The 14989-nt window shown below is 40.1% G+C and overlaps 1 protein-coding gene across 2 annotated transcripts in view; it reads right to left on the bottom strand.

The window, feature by feature from the left end:
• Positions 1-5559: 5559 nt before the first annotated feature.
• LOC124404162 (Kruppel-like factor 18) overlaps positions 5560-14989 on the bottom strand; it is a 67673-nt gene continuing 58243 nt past the window's right edge. For both annotated transcript variants that reach the window (XM_046878088.1, XM_046878090.1), the window contains exon 4: positions 5560-7215. In XM_046878088.1, the coding sequence (XP_046734044.1) occupies positions 7022-7215 (194 nt within the window). In that variant the 3' untranslated portion in view covers positions 5560-7021. The remainder of the gene's footprint in view (positions 7216-14989) is intronic.

The following is a 14989-nucleotide window of genomic DNA, read 5'->3' as shown; positions in this document are numbered from 1 at the left end:
CTACAAGGCTGGCTTTTTTGTAACTCTATGGTTTAGTTTATCGTTAGAAATAGGCAATAGATAGAGTAGAAATAGAAATGGCACCAGAAAAATTTCACAGTAGACACCAGGTACACATTATCGGATGGAAATTGTGGAGGACGATTAGAGGAACCCTGTAGACTACATACACTCAGGGGTTACAGAACGACTTGAGAGGTTGCACCATTGACGTATAGTATGGACTACGCTTAGGCCGCGCCGGTAGAATATTTACTACACAAAAGTGAACGTTAATTAAATTAACAAACTTCTAAGGACCCAAATAAGTAATTTCGATCACAAGCAAGCGTTAGATAAATATAAAATGTATCAGTGTCATTGTACGTGCAATCGAGTGACGATATTGATAGAGGCAGGATCCTCGATTAATAATTTTGTGATTCACCACTGAAATTGGCAGTATTTTTTTTTGTATCTATTACGTCCCTGGCGCGCTCTACGCAACAATCGACGCAGCTAATAAAATTCTTAGAAAGAGCAAGCAATTGACCTCCACCCACTGAACTCTAGTTAGTATGTAGTTCAGTGCCTCCACCTCGTTGCCTCTTTGTCTAACTCTAGCGGACACTTTTTGAGAGCCTTTATGTCGGGATCGCGCAGTCCATACTATATGTCAATGGGTTGCACACTGATGATGATTTCGGAACAAAGGCCACCTTCAGAAACCCTCCACACAGGGTAATAATTCCGTCACCAGTCCAATGCCCTCCCACGAGTGGAGTTGGCTAGCCGGCGTAGAAGTCTCGCTACCCTTGGACCCTCACTCGCTCATATTACCGCCTTTTCAAAGCATATGAGGTAGGACCAGCGAAAATCACGCTATACGGTAGGTTGATATCACCCCGAGGCTACTTTCACGATTAGCCAATTGAAACCAGGGTTGCTCAGCGAGTAAAGTGCTTAGGTTTTCGTTTCATCACTGTGAATTCCTAATTTTAGCTACTTACCTTCCGTCATTCTGATTGCTTCTATTGCGATATTTTCAATTTCTTATGAGTTACGTTTGCGTGAAACTCGATTTTACGCACTAATAACAGTGCATATTACGTTCAAAAAAATATCGTGTGCAACACGTGGGTACATTTTACGCACTCGTTATGATCGAATTCACTTACTTACTTCGCCGCGGCCGCTTGTGCTTTAGATCGTTACCCGTGTGTAGAAGCGTAGCTTACGCATTTATTACATAACTGACTATTTTCTTGCAAAGTGACGTTTTTCGCGATAACAAATATAATATGCACTTCGATTTACAAGCGTGCCCATCTGATGTAAGGAGAGACTGTTGTGGCAATCCTCAATTGAAACTGTGGTTTCGTTTATTACAAATTGATTCGACAAAATATACCTATGCATACATATATCGTCGATCACACGTTCTCTTAATTCTCCCTGTGAGACACGTGGCAAATTTAGCCACAACATTTAGTATTAATCGTTTCTGTTGGAGTCTGGATTATTCCACTTTGGAATCTATATGCATGATACCTTGGCACTAAGCTGCCTCCTGCCAATTTAATTTTGGATTTTTCTTCCGAGAACGCTTTACAACGTATATTTTATTCATTATAACTATTATTTTAAGATTCTCTGTTTTAAACATAATTAAAAAAAGTGGGAGTGCTCGAAAGGTGTGCAGCAGAGAAAACCCCGACGCTATTCTGGTGCGTTGATGATTTTCATGATATTTACAAGAACCGTCTTGTACGTGATATAGGTTTTTAATTATACCTTAACGATGGATTACAACAATAACAGTGGCATGGTCTTACAAAAATCACCCATATAGAACAATTTGACGGTTATAGAAAACATTTTTCCGCTTAACAATTATATGCTATGTACACACACACATGGCAATGTTACGCAGATGCTGGCATATAAAATAAATTTAGATCATGCCATTTTGATTATTCAAGTGCTATAATTAAAATACAACGAACTTCTGTGCCTTCATATACACAATTATATGGTGTATCGATTTGTTAGTAGATACGATTCTTAAAATTCATTAACAAATACTTGCAACGATTATTACAAGGCATTACAAAGATGCCTTCCTGCCGCCGCCCTGTGAGGAATCCAGGAAGGCCGCCCTTTTTTCCGCCCTCCACCCCTCGCTTCTATATATATGTATATATGTATATGGATGTAGACGTATTTACAGTGATTCACTGAGAATAAAAAAATTGCTCCAATCGAGAAAATCTTACTTGTATCAGGTAAAATTCGTTAAATGCTGCTATTAACATATTTACTTGTTAGATGAAACAGATTTTTTAATTTGATAAGATATTTGATTAGGTCAACGAAATATTTTTACTTAATTCTAATGAACATTTCGTAGAGTTCAAACAGTATGAATTTAAAAAACTTTGGATAATCGAACACCACTATAAACAGTCACAACGGTCAACTGCGCAAGACCTCATCGAATAAAGCACAACTCGACGGCTGAGAGCAACAAAACCCCATTTCAGAATTTGGTTCAACAAAACCTTATCTCAGATTTTGGTTGAACAGACCTTAATCTCAGAAGTTCGTTAAAAAACGTCGTATGTTTCCGGAGATCACTTTGGATATACGTTGTTATTGGATAACATACCGAGATGGAGTTTCGTTGAACCAAAATTTGAGATGACGTTTCGTTGAACTAAATTCTGAGATGGAGTTTTGTTGCTCTCAATCGTGGAACTCTGTCATATGAATCGAGAAACAGCCCTAATCCCGTCATATGAACGGCTGAAGCGTCACTTTCAGTATGCAATTTGTCGAACTATCATAGTTATATTATTTTATTGCATCAAGTAAAAATTTACTCGTCACAATCGCAATGGCACTACTGAGTATAAAAATAAATATTTACTTGTAAATACTTATCAACATTAATGCGTTTACTTGGATTGGTAAAACTGTTCTCTCGTCGAATAAGCAATTTACATGAAAATCTTTTTCTAATTCCAATAAACCGATAGTCCACTTACGCGAAATATGGAGCTTTATAATAAGAAGCGAAGTTCTGGTTGAAGCAACTGTTTTCATTGGGCTAGATTGCACGACATTGAAAATCTCTTTCACCTGATTCCAGTGAATATTTTTAAAATCAACTGTTTCTAATAATATAATCTATTTTTTGAAACAAATATTTATTCCTCAACTACCGGTTATTTCAATTTACTGTCTGAATATTCATCTCTCTCCAACACATACAGGCACGCTCATTATACGTTTTCGAATCAAGATAGATTTTACTTGATTACCGGATATTCTAATCTTTATTCAAGTAAGCGTTTCCCAAATGCATCAGTTTGCACAAGAGTAAATTAGATATTGGAAAAATTCAGTTACTGCAAGCTAATACACAATGTCTAAGAATTCGGAAATCATTGTTCAAATAAAAAACATATCACTGCGTAAAATTATTTTTTTCCTTCGGAATGAATATTTATTTAAGTAAATAACAATCCAATTCAATCAAGTACATACGAATTTGATTCAAGAAAACTGTTTTTAAATAAATAGATTTGCTGAAATCAAGGAATTTATTCTCTCAATGTACTCGTGGATATATCCGGAGGGCTGTTTGAATTCGAGAAATCTTCATCTGATGCACAAATTAGCACCGTCCGGACAGTGAGATAAGCCATAACCGTATGTTGTAACAGAAGTTTTGAATCTCCAAAGTTGTATTATTAAAAAAGCCAAATCGAAAGCATTTAATCTCAATGACGGTGGTTACGACGGTGAAGACTCATCCCACCGATACAATAAAAAGAAGACCGAGGCGAGCCGACTCGTCTTGTCATATACTATATACATATGTATAGCACATGGATATCACCGAGAAATCAGTATACCTTACCCTGTCCCGCGAATTCGTATACGTCTGCCTATAGAAGGTAGGATTAAAATTAAGCTAAAAAAAAACAAAAATTTACCGCTCGAATTCAGTGTGCACGGCCAAAACTGTTATACTTGTGCCCGATTGTTAGTGATCCGATAATGGAATGCCAATGGTATTGGGACGTTAACGAGCGTTAGACTAGACGCAGAGTGCCACCCTTGCAGATTTCCGCTCTATTTTGAATTAGATTCAACTGCAGGCACCGTAAGCAAAATACGGCTTGGACTTCTATAGACGACAATTCATTGTCAATCTGACACCATCCGATGTCAATCTGACACTATATGATATAGAATTACAAAATTTACTACAAAAATTTCTCTATAGTAGTCCACATCGGTCCAATTTAGTCGATTTCAACACCACCATTTTTTGCAGTGTGGTATATACGTGGCGGATTGTATAACGGATGTTTGACGAAATTATATGTATACCTATTGTCATTGAGTAACTAAATTCTACGGAAAGAAGCCAGCTTTATCATGGACGTTGGCGTGTCAGGAAAATTGAATCGTAAGTTCAATATAATTACTTGTAGGTAGTGTAAATATAAGCTTGTAGGTAGGAGAGGGCTGGGAAAAATGGGCCCCTTAAGGACAGCAAAATTTTCAAAAAATTTCACGAAAACAATTTGCTTTCTTTTGGCCTAAGAATAATTTTTAACGCATCGGGCCCATTTTGCCCAGTCTCCCTTATCTATTATAGTCACAGCTTCTGTATACGTAGATGTGTCTGCGGTACATTAAAAAATAATAACACACAATACAAAGACTACATAAAATATCATTTCATGTTATACATGAGCATAAATTAATGTACATTCCAAATGAATTTTTGTGCACAAGATTCGTCATGTGTATATATATACCTATATATATATATATATATATATATATATATATATATATATATATATATATATATATATACGTTTCGATATATAATACAAACGTTACATTGTTAAGTTATACGAGCTATGATACATACATTTTCTGGTTGAGAAAATCTACTTCCCATCGGTCTCACTACAATTTTGCAGTAATACGCAGCCGGATAAACTATTCAATTGCGTAGGAGCTAATAAAAATGCAAAGAGCAAAGACACATTTTCGTCTGTCGAGGACACAGAAATATTTGGATTAGGCAACATGATACATTCAACTTGCAAGAGTAAGTTACATTTTTTTTTCATGTATCGACAATGCATCAGTGGTACTTACATCGAATTAATATTTTTCGATATACATGGGTACTACTTATGGATCGTTAACTCCTGAAGATTTATGAATTGGTTCTAATCAATTGTCCATCAGAGCTCCATGATCAAGTGAATAATTTCGCCGAGAACTTTGGGACGGTATAGGGCTAGTTACAAGTATTGCGTACTCGCTTGTCTTCGACTTACTCTTCCTACCTAATATGATTTTTCAGCTTTCACTAAAAGCGATTATTTCAACCGTTCAAAAATTCTGGCGATTGAGATCGCCAGGTCTTTTATCAACAACTTTAGTAGATAAGAACATGGAAAAGATTAAACGAACCGGTATGAAGCAAGCTGGCTGGAAACTATCAATAAATGTTGGCGTACAATGACTCGTAGCTGGATTAAATTGTACTATCAGCTACGAATGCAAGTGCGTAGTTGTGGATAGATTTCTTATAACAACATTATGTACGGCACTCCGCTTGAACTTCTAATTGATTTGTACATAGCGGCACGACAAACTTAGCCACCTCGGGACAATCTGCACATTATACCTTCATTCTACATATGAATACAATAATACAGTTGTTAAGTTGAATATGCCAGTTATTTTTTCTGCTTCAGGAATTGAAAAGAAAATCACGTGTTCCCTGCGATATGCGAGATATTGCTGGTATAATATCGGTACGTCGCTCCTATTCGAGGAAATCGCGTGTATATGTATACCTATAATATTTACATATTTCGCACATGTTTCTGTAGGTGTGTATAATATATACCTATACACTCTTATCACTTTGACCACCGAGAATGCGTCGTAAAGACAGTTATTTTGATATTCAGCTTGTTTTGTCCGCGGGCTTGGAAATTTTTACAGAATTACGGTCGACGGGGCTTGGTAAACTTTGGTAACTTGACTAGCGTAGTACATCATATAATAAACAGGATCAGTGTAATAATTACTCTCATGTGGATTTTCCTTGATCAAAAACAGCTAAATGCTTTTCTATAAGGGGAAAAAAAAGAAAAAAAAAAAATGAATCTTAAAAATAAAGAATCCTTTATCAGATTATCACGAGATGAAAAATGACTTATCGATAATAACTGGAAAGTGATCTAATAACGTTATACATCTAATTTACAATCTGTTCCTTGATCTATCCATTTTTGATTATCGAAATAGATATCACCCGATAAAATATCATATCCAATAGGTACATCATCATAAGATGCACGAATCTCTCCACTTGGTTTTGATCGATCATCATATTCCCAAGCCCTCCGAAGGGAATTCTGCGCGCGGCGTCAAGGGTAATATTATTGTGCCTACGTAGTGTGTGGCGATTCAGTTTCTACTGTAGCACCCTAATTATAAAGCGACTACTGTGATGTGTATATGTGTATAGTTGGTGTCACTAATAACAAGAAGGCGCGTGCAAGTGGAGTCACTCCAAACCACTGTAAAGTCACTCGACTAAAACCGAAAATCGGCGTGTATACGTGTACGTACATGTACACATAATAAGTTTCGAAGCTTGTGTAATTATACTGGCACCCAACGGTCTCCATATGTGCGGATCGAGTGATACCCCAACACTTGGCCCGGCGATAGTGACCGTTTTATAAGGCACAATGCGTATAATATTAGGTACAGGTATGTACGATGTACTGTGTAGTGCCGGATAAGGTTCTTCGGTACGAAGAGTTTGCTACTCGTCGGCTGCGCCGCAGCCCAATCCCACGTCGGTGGTTGTTATGTAGCCTAATCGCAGCTGTCGGATACAACGGGAGGCACCTTATTCCAAGTTCCTTATACTTCTGTAATGCGACACAATATGGATGATACCATTCCGTTTCTCATACCACGGCTATCACTTGGCATGCTGTTTTGGGAGATGGCGTTTCATGTGAAGAGCAAGGTGATCACTGCGCGCGAACGAACGTTCGCAAACGGCACATTTGAATGGCTTGGCTCCGGTGTGCTTTCGGTAGTGACGCGTCAATTCGTCGCTGCGGGCAAATCTCCACTCGCATTCTGGCCACTGGCATTGATACGGCTTTTCACCTGCAACCAAAGTAACATCATCCTATATAGATTTTCACTGCACTACACGAGTACGTCAAGTTTGGGCACCGGGGCATCCCGACACCGAAAATCTTTGGCTCTGGAAACAGTGAGAAGCATCCCGCATCGAAAACTTACTTGTATTTCTAACTATCTTGTAGCCCTTTTTACCTTTCGTAATTTTCCGTAAGGGATATGGCGGTTAGAAATCTGTCAATTACACCTTTATATCACATTCCTAGCTTTCAAACTTTTTGGATTCATATTTATATAGGTAGCATAAATTTACGTCTTTATAGAAGCTCCATGTGGCTCATGAAATGTTACAATAGGAATGTCCATGGTGATGGATTGAACGCAATCTTGTTACAGGGAAAATGACATTCCGTTGTAATGTACAGCGGTATTGATAAATTACAATTGATTGGAGTACATTATACACTTATTGTTAGTCAGCGGTGAATTTCAAACGTATTAGGTAAATTCAAAATAGAGATGGCTAAAGAGTTGTATGCCATACCGTTTGTTACCAGTGTTCTCTTTTTCACTGTGAATCATTTTTTTTTTTTAATCTTTCGTGTAAGTCACTTCCAGTGTCTCAGATATTAAGATGTGCAAAGTCAAATAAATAGCCTGCAGCGAGAGAATGATATTGGACGTATATGACTTTTCTATACCGATAAGTCTTATGGATAGACGAGAGCCCACCTTGTCCAATATTCATATTCCGTGACATCAGGGAAATAAACCTAACCTAACCGGTAGATATAATGAATATAATTGGAGGTTGTACTACTTGTACTTTCAACATTTCGTCTATATTTGTCTCGATACCCGACGTTTCTTAATCGCAACGTTTCTTTACGACGAATCTACCAACAGAGATACGTGCAATGGAATTCGGAAATTAGACCTTGCACTGCCGAGCCGCAAAGAACGATGAGGGGGTATTATCTAGAACACGTATAGGATAGCCGACTATAGGGATTGACCTCGTGAAGCGGAAATTGGGGAAAAATCTGTGATAGTCAGGTACATATGAAGTTTTACCATACACCAGATCTACATCCGTGTTAAGCTTTGATTCTCCATTATACCCATGCTAAAGCTATGTGAGCTATCGTTTGCCGCACGATATCAGTCGGCTCCATTAAACGAAGCCATTAGCGAACAATGCCGCTGCGCTCGGCGATTGTCATAGCGGTGAGCACACAGGTATGCGTAGGTCCATAGCGCGGCATAACCCACATGGTAAAAGTAAATTGTATACGTGTATGATCTATACACATATAGTTGGATGCGGTATATTAATTTACCCGTGTGCTGCAAGCTGTTCACTTCGGGACTATAGCACGGTGACCTTTAACTGTACCTGCATGCTTTGATGCTTTCCACTCGCGTTCGAACGGTGGTGCATGATGTATTTTACTCAACGATATACCTGGTACGAAGACATTACCAATGGATTCGAGGCCTAGAAATACCACTTCACGGGCCGTATACACACCACGTTCACCACCTTTGCCACTTTATACTCAGGCACAATCTTACCATGAGATCGCAAGGATATTATTTGAGAACCTCGGATATACCCTATATACCTATTGCCTATCCAACGATGACGAAAGGGAAAGGACGGATGTGCGATTTCGCAAATCGATGATGTACAGCAGTGGATTATACATATAGAGTAAAGAAACGAAATAACATTCTGTATTGTCTGAGAGTACCTACAATAAATATTGGGGCGGTCACTTGATATAACGTTACCTGAAACTGGTATAATTTTAGGTTTAATTATAAGCCACGCCATGATTTGTAACGCTCGATGAGCACGTACGTGTGGTTCCCGAAATGAATTGAACAATAAACGTGACCGAAAGACCCCCGAGTATCGTATAAGAGTTTGGCATTGGACTCGATTAAACAAGGGGCTTTTACGATTAGGCAGACTGATGAATGTCATTTCAAGTCATTTAATTATTGACAATGGGAAGACCCGTAGAAACTTTTCAATTCGCTGCCAGAAGTTCTTACTCGAATTTCCGGTAATGTGAGCCAGGTATACAAATGATAGCTTCAACGGCCGCGAAAAATATACGCTATCTTAATCGCAAACATATCTACCACACGTGATGGTGGGCGTTTATCGAAAAGACGATTTGAACCGAATCGAGTGCCTATCCCTAGCATTTCGGCTTTTTATATTTTCACAAGACGTGCACCGTACAGCGAAATTACCGTACATTCGAATATCGAATTTGGGTTGTTAGATTATTGCCGGATAGTGGATGTCCCGAATTCCGAAAACGAAAATTTGGTTGAGGGTCAAAATGTAAAAAACCCGCGCAATAGAAAATATCAGGGTAAAAATATCGAGTTTTCACGAAATCGAAAATTCACTTCGTAGAATTTTATAACAAGGAAAGATAAGGAATATTTAAAGGTCACAATGTAGAAAGGTCAACGTATAGAAAGTCAGACTGTAGAATCGTCAGAACGAATGAGTACACATCGAGCCAAGATACATAAAATAGTCAGAATCTTGACGATTCTTCATTTAGACTTTCTAAGCTTGGACCTTTCTTCATTTAAATTTTTTTAGATTTCGATTTCCAGCGTTTTGAAATTCGACGATTCTAACGGCATTAGAATCTAGAAGTACATGATTACGGTTATTCGAATGACGTTTCACCGTTTTTGTCTGTCTAGGAAAAGTTCAATTTGATTCATGGTGCAAAGCAGGGCATCTTCGAAATGGTATTTGCTGAAATAAACAAAGTGAGATTGTTGTGACAAATGAATAGCTTTACTATTCTGAGTCGAAAAACTTGTAGTATCACGATTGTCTCTATCTGCAGGTTCTTTATGAAGCTAGTCAATGTTTTTTTGGTAATTGGTAGATAATTGGACAATAAATCGATGCCAACGGCTTCAACAATGCAACATGTATAGGGATTTCCGTCTTCGTGTCACGAATTAAGCACTTACGCGGCGATGATACATTCCCGTAGTTTATATAAAAGGCGGAGAGAGCGCGATCGGGAGGATTATTCGGTGTCCGTTGTTCGGAGGTGAACATATAGGTATATGCCTAATACCTGCCTAATACACCTACGGTAGCTATGCCTAGATCGCATATAGAGCGCGCACGAAGACTGCATGCCCCTGAGTTGGGTGAGCTGTGTCGTCGGCCGGGCGCCTCGCTGAACGAACGGTACGCCCACGTTCTCTATGGTCATTCCCCCGAGCCTCCTCGCCCTGCGCGACCCAAGTGAAAAGAGAGAAGCCGAGTGAGCCGAGAGGAGATGAGAGACTTCGCCAACCGGTCTCCTTTCTATGCACTCGTACAACTCACCGTAGCGCTACACTACAGCCTTCTCGCTGCACAACTACAATAAGATATACCTATATATATAGTATAGCATCCAACTACGGCACACAATGCGCCGCGTAATCCCGATCGCTGATATTATCCGTGAGGTATGAATCCTCCCTCGCCTTCTATCCTTTGAGGATTTCTGCTTCCTCCCTTCATCCACAGCCACTGCATACCGTCAACTTTTTCGTTTCATTCTTATTTGGGAACCAAGGTGGACGTCCGGTCGCCTCTATGATAGGCCGCACGCACGATGTACCAAAGTAGGATAGCGGATGGTCGAGATGCTCTCTCCCTGATAATTGAGTATCGATTTAAATTCGATACCGATAATAAATCGCAATGAATTCCTTGTCACTTCCAACATGGCCTTTTAAATCACATTCAAGCTGAGAAGGTGATCACTTAATTCTAGGTAATCCTGTAACATTGCTATTATAGAACTGAAATTCCAATTACCAAACATCAGTTTCGCCTTTTCAAATATGTCTTTACTTATAATTTTGCAATATTTTTTCTTCGTCATAAACGCAAAGCCCGGAAAAAGTGCAGCTGACTCTCACCTTTCAACCGAAGTGACTTGACGCAAACAAATGCCACGGGATCTTATTCATCTCATCTGGCGGAAGGTGAACAAGAAACCGCTTTTATATTTCTGTGCGACAACTGTGTTCAAAGTTGATCTGTATGGCAGCTCATTCGACGACGAGGCGTAATCGATACACTTTGTTACATTATCATTACGATGCGATTATACCGCGGTAGCTGTACCTGTAACCTATCGAATGGCCACACATGGACGGATCTTCATTTCCGATCGACTGCGGAATGGCAAAAGGAACGGGAATTAAAATGAAAACGAGATGGTGGTTTGAGAAATATTGCAAATGAAGAATCGAATAATTGAATGAATTAATGAAGATGCGAACGAACGAACGAACGAACGAACGAACGAATGAGTGAATGAGGGAATGAATGAATAAATGAATGAATGAATGAAGGAATGAAGGAATGAATGAAGGAATGAAGGAATGAATGAAGGAGTGGATCAATTAAGGAATGAATGAATTGATGAATGAACGAACCTGGCGTATCGCGCCGAGACAGGTATATAAGTTGTATATGTATATGGAATTTAGGTATGAGTTATATAGATATCTACAGGTCCAGGTCTGGAACAGAGTGTAGCAGGTATAAGAGCGAGTATAACGGGCAACGAGTCATCGCGGTGCGGTCTAGGGATACCACCTACCTATACCCGCGGCGGCGTGCATGGGCATGGGTATGGGTATGGGTATGGGTATGGGTATACGTGCGGTCGTAAGCCGCACGGTTAGGTGATACGACTCCGCGAGCGGCGAGAGCGGATCCTCCGCGATGCGACGAAAAGGACGGAGTGTGGGTCAAAGAGGAATGTGGCTAGCCTCGCGCCCGCGCGCGCCTCGCGTTATAAACACGTTGCGCGGTGTTCGACTGTTCGCGCAACCGAGTGTTGGTGCAAGAGCGCGTGCACGGGCACACATGTGGGAATCATTCGTATGTACGAGTCCGCGACAACGGTCCAACTGCCGGTCTTCGGTCTCGAGTCTCTGGTCTCTGGTCCCTGGTCCCTGGTCCCTGGTCCCTGGTGCCTGATGCCTGGTCCCTGGTCCCCCCTAGTCCCCGGTGTGCACCGCGGCCCAACGTGCGTGGCCGAGGTAGCGGTATGTACCTACCCATACGTATATGTATGCACGTACGTGAGCGTACTGTATAATGTAAGGGCGTTGCGGCCGTGTGGACCTCGAGCGGGTCGAGTGTTCATTCAGGAGGCCACCGTGACGCAGCCATGTGCCCGAGGCTCTCAACTCGCTAATCTCCCGTTGCTTCTGCATATCCACGATATTCCAACTACGCCTATGCCATCCGCTGACATTCGACACGACGGTAGAATGCATACGATTACGTAGTACCTTCAACAGTTCAGCTATTATTCGAATACATCGAGACCTGGGTGCACCTACAATATGATGCGCGTTTATTCCTGATCCCGCTGCGCAAAAACATTTGACAAGTTGCAAAGTACGTGTGGAATACGCAAAAACGGACATACTACAGGTATATCCGTATAGTACAACGACGCGACGGTCTCAGCGAAACACAAGAGTCACCTGTCAGCTTCTAAGTCTTCGTGATTGCTAATTATTCGACATTTTACCTTTCGCCTTCTACGTGCGTTGATCGCCGAGTTCAAAGCTTCCGACACATATAGGTATATTGCATATTATGGATTCCTTATATACTTGTAGCATTTAAGTACTAACGGTGACGACAGAGCATAATTCGCACATAATGAATTTTACAGGTCACGAAACAGATGCTCAAGGTAATACACGCGATGCGTTTGTATTTTGCGTTACGTATACCTAATGTGATTCAAATGCCCGAATTTCTATAACTCGTACTGCCACAGAGCACGCTGATCACACACCCGTACAATTCTCACATTATAATCCCACGGGCAATATAGTAGAAGCGACCTGACAGATGTGATATTTTTTTTCAGTCCCGTCGTTTTCACGCGAGATTTACTCGCGTGCATAGAATGCATACCTCTACCTGCCTTATACCTGCACTGTTGACGTTAATACGGGGACCGTTTACGTGGCGCAAACAAGATAACTAATATCGTGACCAATTCGAAAGTGGTTCATGACGTTTGGAACGACGCTGCGGATGTTGGGCCGCATATTATTACGGGAAAGGCTGTACGATTGATCTCATTGCCGGACAAACGTGTGATCCATCCCGCCCGGACGCAGAATCCGTTTGGTCCCGGCCTTTCAGTACTACGTACGTACGTACCTACACGCATACGTATACCTATGCTACATCTACGTACATATATAGCTTAAGATGTGGGTCACCGTGGTCTGCACAGTTCATCGCTCGCTCATGCTCACCTACGAGGTGATCGCCGAGGTGGGTTGCAGGCTACGGGCCAGTAGCTACACGCTTATATTGTGCGCTGTCTGCCTGTGTTACATTATGCGTAGCTAATCGTGAGTACCCGCGTACCTATAGATGCGTGCAGGTCAATACGTACGACATACCTACCTACATGTGGTACGGTGCGGTACACCGTAGCGTGGTGCAGATTGGGACGAACCACGCCCTGAAGCAAACCTTGCCACCTGTATAGGTATACCTATGTATACTGCCAAGACATGTATGTAAAATATGTACAGGGCATTCGGCGTTTAGTCGTACAGACAAAAACGCTCACTCTCTCAGAAAAGATTCAAACTTTGTGGAATGTTTTCGGCAGTCGGTAAGAGTAATGTATGGAATTTTTTTTAGATCTTTATTCGAAAAAATTTAGACGATAGCAGTCAAAAAAATATATTCGAAAATCGACAGAGTCCAAGTTTTAATCCGCTTTAACCCGAAGACTGTAGATCGTACAAATAAAGAGTTAGAAATAAAAAATTACTTCTGTCGAGTGTATTTTCATGTCATTATATGCAACATAATATGGCGGCCCCTGAAAGTTAGTGGAATATCAAAAATGACTTAATTTAGCAATTTTTTTTTGTAAACTATACGTTTTGTGTCATCGAAATCTTACAAAATACTCCCCGGATAGTGTAGATGAGAAACGTGTATAAATTTTTTTGCAGGGCCAAATATAGTGTAGAAACTAATTGTTTTTACTGAATCAATTTGCAATCTATGAAGAAAAAAATCACTTTTCAAAACACAAAAACACGCTCCGGACTCGAATGAAACGCAGTAGACGATGCAAACTTTTGTTTACTCAATGCTTTCTGAATATTTTATGGGTCAATAGAAAGTCTGAATCCGAAATCGCACAATTTGCCCAAACTTGTGTTTTCGGATAGACTTTGCATGGCGATATGAAATGTTCAGATACTATTCAATAAACAAAATTTTGGATTGTTTACTTTGTTTCATGTGAGTTTGCGAGGTACTCTTTCAGTACTGACATATGACTATTATTATTATTATTATTATTATTATTATTATTATTATTATTATTATTATTATTGCTATTACTTATTCAGAATGATTCAAGTAAAAAATTCACGCAGCTTCTAAACTAATTGCGGGCTGCTAATGTATAAACGTCTTTTAATAAAAATCTACAAAAAATCCCACACGCACTCTCATCAACTAACGAAAATATTTCACAACGTTTGTACCGATTCTCAGAGGGTGATGGTTTTGGTCAGGTCGTATACACGCGGAATGCCCCATATCCATCTCGACACTCTCGTCGCTTTCCTATACAATCCATCGCATGCGCCATTTCTAACTGCCTCGCGGCCCAACTCTCTACTTCCACCTGCATTACTTTAACCTCATCCTCAATTACAAATTACAGTTACCCATAAC

The sequence above is a fragment of the Diprion similis genome, chromosome 3 (assembly GCF_021155765.1).
Source record: "Diprion similis isolate iyDipSimi1 chromosome 3, iyDipSimi1.1, whole genome shotgun sequence".
NCBI lineage: Eukaryota > Metazoa > Arthropoda > Insecta > Hymenoptera > Diprionidae > Diprion > Diprion similis.
Note: the sequence above shows the minus strand (reverse complement) of the source record. Positions and strands in the feature narration are given on the sequence as shown.